Source organism: Carettochelys insculpta, chromosome 21 (assembly GCF_033958435.1).
Source record: "Carettochelys insculpta isolate YL-2023 chromosome 21, ASM3395843v1, whole genome shotgun sequence".
In the NCBI taxonomy this organism is placed as follows: domain Eukaryota; kingdom Metazoa; phylum Chordata; order Testudines; family Carettochelyidae; genus Carettochelys; species Carettochelys insculpta.
In genome coordinates, this window is record NC_134157.1 from 22,358,038 (window position 1) to 22,370,127 (window position 12,090).

At 37.4% G+C, this 12,090-nt stretch overlaps 1 protein-coding gene across 10 annotated transcripts in view; it reads right to left on the bottom strand.

The window, feature by feature from the left end:
- The window catches only part of DENND1A (DENN domain containing 1A), a 406,341-nt gene that overhangs the window by 185,812 nt on the left and 208,439 nt on the right, over positions 1–12,090 (bottom strand). For all 10 annotated transcript variants that reach the window (XM_075015674.1, XM_075015669.1, XM_075015672.1 and 7 more), the window contains exons 8-9: positions 8,015–8,068; positions 294–404 (exon numbers count right to left, since the gene is read on the bottom strand). In XM_075015674.1, coding sequence (XP_074871775.1) covers positions 294–404; positions 8,015–8,068 — 165 coding nt within the window. The remainder of the gene's footprint in view (positions 1–293; positions 405–8,014; positions 8,069–12,090) is intronic.

Genomic DNA, 12,090 nt, shown 5'->3' on the forward strand with positions numbered 1-12,090 from the left:
TCAATGTATGTAATGACTGTATGGCTATTACTGATTATAATATTTGTGATTATTTTTCTGTATTCCTTCAGTGCCTCATCTCCCAATACAGTGTCCTTTTACATAAGGAAGAACTCAGAGCCCTTTCTCATATTCATGTATATGATAAATCCAACTTTAATGCAGTACTCCTACCACCCTACAAACAGTTTTAAATCTGTGACAATTCAAATTCTAGGTACCCCAGAGGCTATCTAGCATGGCTGGTAGTTTTAAAAATGAATTGTCAAGAGAATATTCTGAAATTTACTTACAGTGCTCAGTTTACTACAACAAATGAGGATGCGGCGTTCATATAGCATACTAGCGTAGAGATGCAGCATGTTGTTGACATCGACAGCTACAAAATACTCTGTCAGATTTCTCTAGGAAGAAAGATGAGAGAGGTTTTTGAGAAAGACTTTACCGACACAAACATATTAAAGATAGCAGAGAATTTATCCTTAAATCAAGCTGCCACCAAAAAGTGACCTAAAAGGAAGAAGCAAAAGGTCATCTCAAGTCTGGAGTAATTTTGCTGCTATGGCCTGTATTTAGTTGTTACTATTTTAAGTAATATTCTTAAATGATCAGATTTCAGAAAGTTACACAGCTTAATATGGTTTCACTCAACACCTGCAACTTAAACATAAAAAGAGAAGGTTTTTTGGTGAGGAAATTAGGTTCTCTCATATACACAAAATATATTCCTAAAATCTGACAATAGCCACAAATTACTGCTGCTGGAGATTTCTCATTCAGTTAACTGAAATTAGCTGAGCATGTAAAAATCTGCTACTGTCACAACTTACTCTGGAGGAACCATGATAATGAGGAAAATATCAGAAGAATTTAAAATGGAATTCAACAAGCATTACACTGATATTCATAGAATCACAGAATACTAGAACTGCAAGGGACTTTGAGAGGTCATCAAGTCTAGTCCCCTGCACTCACAGCAAGACCAAATGCCATCTAGATTATCCCTAACAGATCTTTATGTAACCTGCTCTGAGACATCTCCAATGATGGAGATTCTACAACCTCCCTAGGCACAGAATTTATATCGATGGAGCCTTGAGACTCAGCAGTTCCCTGTATCGGACACAAGGAACTCAATGTGGTCTAACTTTGAGGAGACTGAGGCTTTTTTGCAGCAAACTCTCTGAGACAATAACGAGTCTTTCAAGGTTCTCTCCTGAGCTGGTCTGAGGGAACATGCAGATGTCAACAGGACATTATGCTCAATCAGAAGGCAACGTCCAGTCAGCATTCCTGGTCAATCTGAAGGCGGAAAGAGAGACGTTAAGAGTCTAAGTTTTATCTCTTAACTCTGCTTTTGAATGCTGGACAGACAGAACACTTTTGAGATGTTTGCTTCTCCCAAGGAATAGATGCACCAGAAAAGCCCCTCACTAACTGGCATAGGTTCCTGGAAAGTCAGGCAATGTCTGAAACCTGGAGATCCTTGCCTACACTCAGACAATGGAGCTCACGGAAGAACAGAGCTCCAGTAGAAGGGGATTACAAAAACAAAGCCCTATTGCAATCAAAACCACATACAGAATTAATTTAAGGATAAGGGAAAGAAAGAAAAGAATAATTAAACTAAGGAATAATGTATTTTTAGTAAAGCAGGCACACTTGCACTCTGTCTCAGGCAGAGGTGGTTGAGAAGAAACTGAGGGCTATTTGTCTGTGCAGCCTTATATAAGCTCAGTGACAGACATTACAATATGTGGAGTGCTTTTCTGGGCAATGCCATGAAAAATCTTCAAAGACAAAGACACATGGAGCACAGGTGTACCTGAAGTGGAGCACTCATAAGGACACAACTCAAACAATGACAGATCAGTCAAGGGCAAGGCTACTGGTACTGGCAGTACAAACTAGGCAGTACAAGCCTAGCTACAAACAGATACAAAGCTGAGTCCCTGTGCATGCTTCTTGCAGGAACACCAGCACAGCTCCTCTCAATGCTGCTACTCAAGTCAAAGCATGACCATGCAAAATCATTGTTGTAGCTCAGAAAAAAAAACAAAACCCTACATCATGCAGCTATTTATCCAATCCCTCTCCTCCCCATCCTAAAGGGCCATATTCCCTCACAGCAGGTGTTCTGTTCTGGGCAGCTATGCCAGTGTTCCCTCCATACTGCGAAGAAGAGAGAAGCACATGCTACTGATTTACTAGAGTAGTGACATGACTCATGAATGACAGTGAATAAATCCGCAAGTCATCCCATCTGAAGTCAATGGAGTACTAACTCAGGGACTACGGTGCTTCTCAGTCTGAGCAAGGCTGGGAGAAAAAGGCTCTTAATTTTCAGAGAGGGCTTAAATGTACTGCAAACTGCATATAAAAGAAAATTTAGAAAAGGAAGTTTCATCAGATTCAGGGTGTATAGGAAAAGACCAAATTAACAAATTTGATTCAAAATAAATTGTTTGGGGGTGTATTATAGGATGTTACAAGGTAAGTATGTATATTTAAACAAAAAAAGTACATGTGATACAGCAAAATTAAAACAAATCATGAATTCAAGTGAGATCTTAATCATCGCAGAATAAAACCAAACACAAAAAGCAGGAAGCAAATAGGATGTAGAAGCTTAAAGAAGCTCAGAAAGCCCATTAGCACTTTTGACAGATCCAAAGATAACTCTAAAACGACCAATACTTGGCCTGAAGAGTTTGCCAAGAAGCTTCATACTGTGCAAAAATATGTTCCACAGCTTGCCATCCAAATACAAAGGAAGAGCTAGAGACAAAAATTATGCCTGATTTTTGGAGGATTTTTGTGGCGACTTCTTAAAAATAAAATATTCAAAAATCAACTCACTTGTGTTACTAAGAAACCAAAAGATATAAATACATCATTCAGATTTCACTAGACCCCTTGTTATGGAAAGCCTACGGCCACATACAGGTATATTAAAAAAAAAACACAAAAAAAAAAAAAACAAAACATATTTTGCCAAAACCCCATTAAACTGTCATGTACTTTTTCTGTATTTCTCATCCCATCTGTGCTGATTAACTAGATATTTGTGTCTAAACAGAATCTGTTTCTTTTAAAGTTCTGCTTTCCCCACAAACCCATCTCTCTGTGATACAAATACTCTGTGTGACGACACAATTTTTCCCAAGAGATTGATATGAGTCAAGATGTTACAAATATTAGGGGGCCTGTTCTTCACTCAAGGAGCATGCAACTTCCCCCAGTGTTAGCAGAGTTGGGGTGTAGCAGCAGGAGTGCAGATGCCTGGAATTCAGCATGAACTGAATCAAATACAAAGTGAAAGCTTAACAAAAAGCTATCAGGAGAGGGAAATATAGGAATAGACATTTACTCATCTGTGTAGTAGCTAAGGTTCTTTGAGATGGCAGTCTCTGTGAGTGCTCCACTTTAGGTGTCTGAGCACCTCTGAGCACCTCTAGTTGGAGATTTGTGGTAGCTGTGCCCTCGGTAGGTTGTGCATGCGGGGTGGCTCTCCTGCACGCACAGCCAATCATCCCTTCTCTGTCAGAGAGGATTAAAAATGAGATTCTGAAGCAGAGGAGAAAAGGGTAAGCAGTAGAGCACCCACAGCGACAATCATCTTGAGGAACATCAGTGAGTACAGAGGTTAGTATTCTTTTCTTCCTCCTGTGGGTGCTCCACTGCAGGTGACTATGAAGCAGTGCCCCTCACAGGAGAAGGGGCTTTGGAGTGTCTGAGTGCACTGCAGAATGTAGCTGCTGTGAGGAAACACTGGTTGTAGTGCTTTGGGGTTTTTGTATATGGCATGCTATGGAAATGCTGTTTCTTTTTGTTGGCAGATATGTAAATGCCCAGAGTTTTAAGTTTGGCTCTGGTGTCTTTGAGTGCATTGAGGGCAACATCCAAGGATACTCTTAAGACTTTTAAGACTTAAAACTAGCTATCCTACAGCAAAGAAATTTCAGGACCAGACTCCAAAGAGAAATTTCTGAGCTATAATTCATCTGCAAATTCGACGCCCTCAGCTCAGGATTAAACAAAGACTGCGAATGGCTGGGTAAATACAGAAGCAGCTTCCCCTCCCTTGGTGTTCACACCTCCAGATCAACTGCTGGTAGTAAGCCTCACCCTTGCTGACTGAGCTAACCTTGTTATCCCCACCCTTGCTCTGGCTTATTTATACCCGGCCCTGCAGATTTCCAAGACCAACATCGAAAGCTCATGCTCAAAACCTTTCTGTTAGTCTATAAGGTGCCACAGGACCCTTCGTTGCTGTTACACTTAAAAGATGTTTTTTAAAGCTCTGAATGTTTCTTATTACATTATGTAATCCATAATACATTTTATAATGCTGTGATGTACCTTTTGAAGGGCCAGACAGAAGAAACAGTGAGTTAAAATTCTGTTTAAAATGGTCTAAATATCAGAATATAAAATTTCCAATTCAAAAAAAACTCATAGAACATAAGGACTTAAATCAGATACATACATTTTAGTAAGTGAGCTATCATGCAGTTTGAGCTGCATGGGTGACAGCCCCACAGGCAAGGTGGGAGTGGGGTCTGGCTTCCTATGGGTCTAAGGGGCAGGGCTTAGGGCAGTCACCCCTGGGTCCCTCCCATGCTCCCTCAGATCCGTGCGTGGAGTGGTGACACAGCACTCCACTGCATTTTAAAAGGGGCCAGGATCTCTGGCTGATGTTACTTCATCAGTGGTGGTAGCTGGAGGTCTGGGCCCAGGGGCAACTGCCCTCTTTGCCTCCCTCTCTCCCCAGTCTGTGGGTCTGAGTTTGAAGATATGATGTGAAATTGGAAAAAAAAAAAAATACCAGGGCACCATCAGACAGAAACTTCCATCATCTCTGAGACAGATAAATTTCTTGACAAATTCAAAATACAATGGATACAGTGCCTAGCACTACTTGGTAATGTATTTCCTGCAGTGAACCCAATTTGTTTATTTCTGAAAGTCACAACACATTCATAAATCTTTCATATACTCAGGAAATCTTTTGACATAGTGAAATCTCAGATGTTATATGTAACTGTCCATACTAAATGCTTTTGTGGATCATTAACCATTCTGGTCTGACACAAAGCCAGATAATTACGACATGTTTGTTAATGTTCCAAATGGAGTTCTATGTGATTTTCCATTAATCATTACACACAACTTCAAAATCTAGCACTACTAAACATTTCTTAATAGAAGCTTAAAAATGCAATTACTGCCATGATACGTGGCATATTTAAAAATGCAGGTCAATTGTTTAAAATCTATAAAGATTTATGTTCGTTTAATGCCTTCATATTGCTGTCTATATAAACCACAATCCCACATGAAAGTTACCTCAATAGACAGATAAAACCCCAGTGAGCAATTATACAATGATATTCATTAGCAAAGAAAAGCACCGCTTTTATTAAGTTAGAAACCTGAGAAGTAGTGGAGAATCAATTTTAACAACAAACCTTAGACCAATGGGGTTCCTTTTCATGGTTTTTATTTTTTCTTTACAATGAGATCTATATTGATGCATTTGCATAAAATTATTAAGATGGGTTTATCAGATCAGTTTTTTTCACATTTTATTGCCATGTGTGTTGTCTGGATTCTCTATCAGAATTTTGAATACCCCTCCATGAAAGCTCCTATCACCCCCATTGATACCCACATTGCTGAGACCATACTATTCTCTTTGTGGCATATCAACATCACTCATGATCTGAAGGAGATTTTTTTTTAGCATTACAAGGCAACTGCCACCCTTGCAGACTGAATATTCAGCTTTCAAAGTGTTTCCAAGTTATTCTGGTCCAAGGCCGTTGCTTTTGTAACAGCCTTGATTCATAACCACCCATCATGTCTCCTGAACAGATTTTTCAGAAGTTGGCTCATGACTTAAGACTCAGACCAACATCACCTCCAGATAGAACAGACTGCAGGTACATAGGGCTATATACTCTGAAATCAGTACTGTGTGAGATATCTGTTCTTAGAATAACTTAGTAGTTAAAGGAGAGAGCTACCAGCCAAGAGTCCCTGCAACTATATTCATCTCTGCTAGTGATTCATTATTTGATCACTCCCAATTCAATCTCTTTGAGATTCAATATCCCCATCTATAATATGAGAATTAACACTTCCCAACCTCCTTGGATGACTTCATTGTGATCATTTAAGTCCAACAGTCTGCATAACAGGTCCCTGCAATGGCCCTTCATCCCCATTAATCCCTATTAATTACCTTTGTGATCACTACAAGACCATCATCCTTAACAATCTGCACCTAAATACTAGCCCAAACTGTTGGTCCCTTGCCTGGTGCTGTGTAGGTAAGGTAGAGAGGAAGCATGCTTTCTTCACAAATGAGAATACTAGCCTTATAGCCTCCCGCGAATGTATCTTCCAAAATGCAGAGAAGTCCTGAAAATTGGAATTCACTATTCATTACCCCAGAGTTTAATCAGAATTTGGACACCAAATTTGTGAAGGCACGAAGCACATACTGGTGGAGCAGGATGGAAGATAGTAGAGAAAATACCAAAGGTGGTACCTTGAAAGGTCCAAGCAGGTTTTGTAAAAAAACAACCATACTTCACTCTTTCTGAAGCCCTAGCAGTTTTGGCATTTTAAATATGATCTTCAACTAGAGATATTTAAATTCACTACTAACATTCTTGACTCAAAATTGTAAATAGCGTTATAAAAAAAATTCAAAAAGCATTAAGAAGAGCTTCAATACAGTGTATTGTTTAATCTTTCTGATAATGTTAATTTAAAACAGAAACTCTATTCCATAAAAATGAAGTCACTCCGTTACAGAAGTTATATTCTTGTTCTTCTTCCTGCATCTGAAGCATCCTTGTCAGCAGCAGCACAATTATGGAAAGCGGATATATTAACTGTAGTTAGGAAACCACCAGAGGGAGCACAAAACTTTTAATATGGGTGCAAATGGTTTGTAAATGACAAAGGCCAGGGCAATTTTATTATGGGCTCATAGTGAAATTGTAATTTTTTTTTTTTTTTTAAAAAAAGATCTTTGGAACTTAAAAACAAGAATTTATACAATTTTAATGTCTCACAAAATAAAGTTTCTTCACAATGTCCCTATTGTATTGCCTCTTCATGCAAGCACTTGCACAGTTGCACATACTATACCACCACTAACTCAAAATGGTCTTCTAAGGCATTACTTTGAAAAATATGTCACAGAGCAATGACAATTCAGTTTTACATAGATTATTATAGCATCTGACATTGGTAAATGTCTCCAAGAAGACTGAATCTCCTTAACCGTCAGACATTAGGAAAATACTGGTTTTAGTCAGTTTTGGACAGGCTACAACCATAAGTGTTTCTTTTAAATAATTTTATCAAAGATAATGTCAATAATTCAAATTGAGTCTGCCTTGCAAACCAATCAAAAAGCAGCAACGTTTATCAATAGTGGTAACTAGAAATAGTCACTTAGGCATATATTGCAGAAAAGCCATTTTCCTGATGAGCCACTTTATTTTTAAATATCCTTATTTTTTAGTGAGCACTAATGATTAATGTCTGCATCTCTGAAAAGAAACATCTTGATTTTGCTTTTTTATCAAGAAACAATTAATTATTCTGTCACAACTTCCCATTCATTTGATTTTTTTCTTAATTAAATAGACATTTTAATCTGATCAGCTGACACTGTAAATCATTTGCTCTAGAGAGAATACCGGAGGTAAGTTTTATGGGGTTAATTTACAGTAATTATGGGTAAAGTTAATTTATTGTGTCATCAGTTAATCCTGCAGAAGCAATTTAGCAGAAGCCATCCTGTAATACAGTTTGGTATGGTAACATTTAATGTTTGAGAAGATAAACGATGGAAGAGTTTCAATATCTAGTATAAGTTCCCAAAGTATCACGCAATAGGAAATACTAGCCCTGAGTATAGCTATGTGTCTTATTGTTCTTGAAATTAAAAGGAAAACAAATGGTAAAATGTATAATCCTCTGCAGTACTCACATTTTCAGGAATACTAGGAAGTTCTGTGATGTCAGGCACGGTAAAGTAAGAATGCTGGAAATGAAAAATAAAATTATTTTTGCATAGTGAAAAGAATTACAAAATATTGCTCTGAGTCAGTGTTTAGCTATAGGTGCAAAAAATTAAACGGAGCCCAGCTAAGAAAACTGACATATAACTTTCGCTATTAATTACCTATATGGTCAATTTGGCACTGATCTCATAATTAGGTTTCTTTCTCACATATGAAAAACCACTAACAAATGCGACAAAAATATCAAATACCTTAGTAGGATAAATTACTTATAATTCATGTATTTCAGATGTATTAGCACACATAGTTTCACACTCTTTATGACTTACACCAGAAGAATTCCAAAGCTTTCTGTAACTCAGACTATCTTTTCTCAGCCCATTGCAGGATCCATGTCTGGGTACATGACATACAAAAATGGCCAGCTCCTTTTTGGCCTAAGGTATTACAATATTAATATGCTTCATTGTTCAGGCAACAAAGGAGATAAAGTTGTATCTTAAAAAGGTCTGTACTTTCAGGGAAGCAAACTGTCTGGTAATTTATCCTTTGTCTTAAACTAGGGAACTGTATAATTACCCTCTCCAATCTCTGTAGAAAATATGAAGAGTTTTGATGTAATAGCAATAGATAGTCGTGATCTCCTTTTGCACATTACCAGCAGATTTACCCAGCATCGCAGTGCTTAAGATTTTTAAAGACAAAAGGGAAAGGCACATGCTTTTATTTAAATTATTGTATTTTTTAAACATGCAGTGTTATGATTATGACGTTAATTTCATTCTGGATTTCTTAAAAAATGGGATTGTTAACATTTAACTTTTTTGTATTTTTTTTTAAAAATGGGACTTGTTACAAGTGTATTTTTTCTTCATTCCTATAAACTCTTATCCTCTGTGTTTTAACAAAAAAGGCTACAGTCAGTTTGGTTTCCAATAGGATTTTCTTCTAGTTTTCAAACCTTAGGCACTGTGCCAAAACAGAGCGCTATATCAAATTTCTCTGTTTTCTCTTTTCTGTAAGGTTTATTGAGAAGCCATCCTATTCCAGGTTCATGTTATTTTTTGCACTCATTCTGGTTCGGTCTCTTTCCACATTTGCTCAGTTACGTCAGTTTAGAGGACTGTACTTGATTTGGCAATTCTCTTTTCTTTTTGATTTTATGAGACGTAAACCCATGCTAAGCACATCCTATTTTCCTGGCACTACAAAACCCTAACATTGCTTTAAATTATGATATGAGGAAGCTATACACTGCATTTGGTCATCCTAGGTCTTAATTGTGGACAGCTCTTGATCAAGCAAGGCCCTAAAATATATAGTAGATGAGACTCTCAAGTGGTACCTTAAAATATTCCTGATGATTTTAGAAAACGATTGAAACGCTGTGGTGATATAACCTAGCTGATTAAATAAAGGCTCCTCCAGGAAATTTAAAAAGTACCACCCTTTAAGACAGCAAACTGAAGTTTTGGGAGTATGATTTTCTTTTAATTTAAGATACATAAATTATCGACTATTCTTCTGCTTATTCTCTCTTGAATCCCATGACTAACTAACATGGAGCAGTCTTGCATGATGAACATTTGCACTGCTATATGGTTTGGAATGTTCATAATAGATGGCGTCAAAAATCTGCACCAAATTGCTCCAACCTGCCAAGTGTCCCTTTTGGATGTCCTGATCTACCACACCAGATAGGCAAACTACCAAGTTTGCATATGGCAAATTTCGTCCATAGCAGATGCTATTGCTTCAAGTCCAGGTGGTCATAGTTAAGACATGCATAATGAGCAGATAAACATCCATTCACTGGATACATCAAAAATTAATCTGAAAAATTAAATGTAGAGCTATAGAGTTACAGAGCTAAAAAGATTACTGTATGGAAGAACCCTCATAAATGTATAATGCAATTCTGATATTTATAAATATATAATACAGATAAGACTCACTGAAAAGAGGCAGCAAGTTTCACTGACTGTGTGCAACTGATACAATAGATTGTACAGATTATAAATAAAATTAAATAATATTATCTAACAATAGAATTTGTTCACTGCAAAAACCAAATCACTGGGATTTTTAAAGTGTTTTAAAAAAATTCAATAATTAAATGATTTTGCAGCTCAAAGTTGAACAAATTATCTCTTTCAAGTGCAATTAATGGTTCCAATATGATTCAGGGGATGGCAACAAATGGAAATCTGCTCTTTATTACCAAAACTTTTCATATCGCACGTCAACTCTCAAAAGGTACAAGTGGGCTGGAGTAAGTATAAAAAATAAGGGGAAAGTTTGTATGTTACAGTAACTACTAATATTGACATATATAGAAGGCCATGTCACCAATGAGTTTGAAATTCAATGCAGAGTTTACAGCTTAAACATTATTCTGAAATAATATTTTTTCTAAGGCGGCATTCATAAAGTAGTTATGCTTCTGACGGTGCTACCATCTGTTTTATAGTTAATCTGCTCAAGGTTTCCATATACGTGTAAGCTTCTCTTAATGGTTGACATACACCTAACACCATTTCTTTATATTTATCTAGCTGACTGATGCATTAGAAGATTTACATGTTTATCACACATATGAGTAGTCATAGCATATTTATCAACTTTCACAAATGTTCTATCTGTGTAGTGTGACTGGATTTAGAACAATTAATATACAATAGTGGGTGTTCAAGTTTTAAGAGAAAGGTACTGGCTAGAGGACTCCGATGGATTTCCATTGGAGGAGTTCTGCACCAGTCCTGCTAAGGCATACGCACACTTTAATTTCAACTGGATTACTCATGAAGTGCAAAGTTAAGAACATCTGTAGGTCTCTGCAGGATCAAGGCCCACTTATTTTTCTTCATGTTGTTCAAACACCGAAACCTACAATGTGTGACCCTGTTTTATGGTCAAGTTTACTTAATGCTCACACCACCGCAATTTGCGAATTGCTTAATGGAGCGATTTAATCCCTTTACATCCAAGGAAGCGCTTTTCATTTTATTCACCATTTGATAATGTAAGACATTTCTGTTCTTCTTTTGGGAGCCGAGTGTGGCTAAGTACAGAGAATTTTTGTAAGTTCATATTGTGTATACTTTGTAGTATACTGAATTTTATAATTGGTTATAAGACTAGCACTTTATTTTGTGTTGACGTTATTTTGGGAGAGTGGAGTGGCTACTGTGCACCTGCAATGTTTCCACAAGTCACACAATTCTGTTGTATATATTATTTATCACTTCCATGCTTCATAGGCTCAAGTATCTAGCATGTAAACCAGCTATGCTGACTACCCATAAAACAGGTACGTGGTGCAGATTTGAGCTTCTCAATGTGTCATTATTTTAATTTGGTTGAAAAGGAACAAAGAGAAAATGGAATACTCAGACAACACAATGAACAGAATACTCCATAAGCTCTTACAGAGCCATCAGCTTGTAAACAGCTAAAATAAAAATGCTTAAAGAGCCCAAAACAAAGTAGTCCCTAAGCTGTCCTTTGATATTCTTTCCTACTCCAATGCTCATGAAATATTTGAGGCCAGGGGAGACCAATGGCATTCCTTGAAACCACTGGTATGAAACAACTGAAATATCCCAAAAGATCATCCTGCCTCTGAGATAGCTTTTCTTCTAGGTCAGGCAGACATGCTGTTCATACAAGAGCTTTCCTTGATAGGACTGGGTCATGTCTACTGCCGGCTGGTGACCCAGCTAGGCCAAACAACTGCTACCTGTCGACTGACATTACAGGCTGAAGTGATGAGAGTAAGCTGTTTGTAGTCAGCAGTTAGTTTTAAAAGGAGGGGGAAAGGGAAATGAATGATGGAGACAGAAGAGCAGAGAGTTAGCTCTACATCAGCAGCTCTAAATGTGAATTTTAAAAGCCTAAGCAGCACATAAAGCAACATGTATATGAGTATTTTTCACTGGTTCTCTCAGATTTAGCAATTACTGCCCAGAAAACAAGGTTGATCTGCACACATCAACTGGAAGAAAACAAAGAGAAATGTTTCTCTTAAAGCCCCACTGACCCA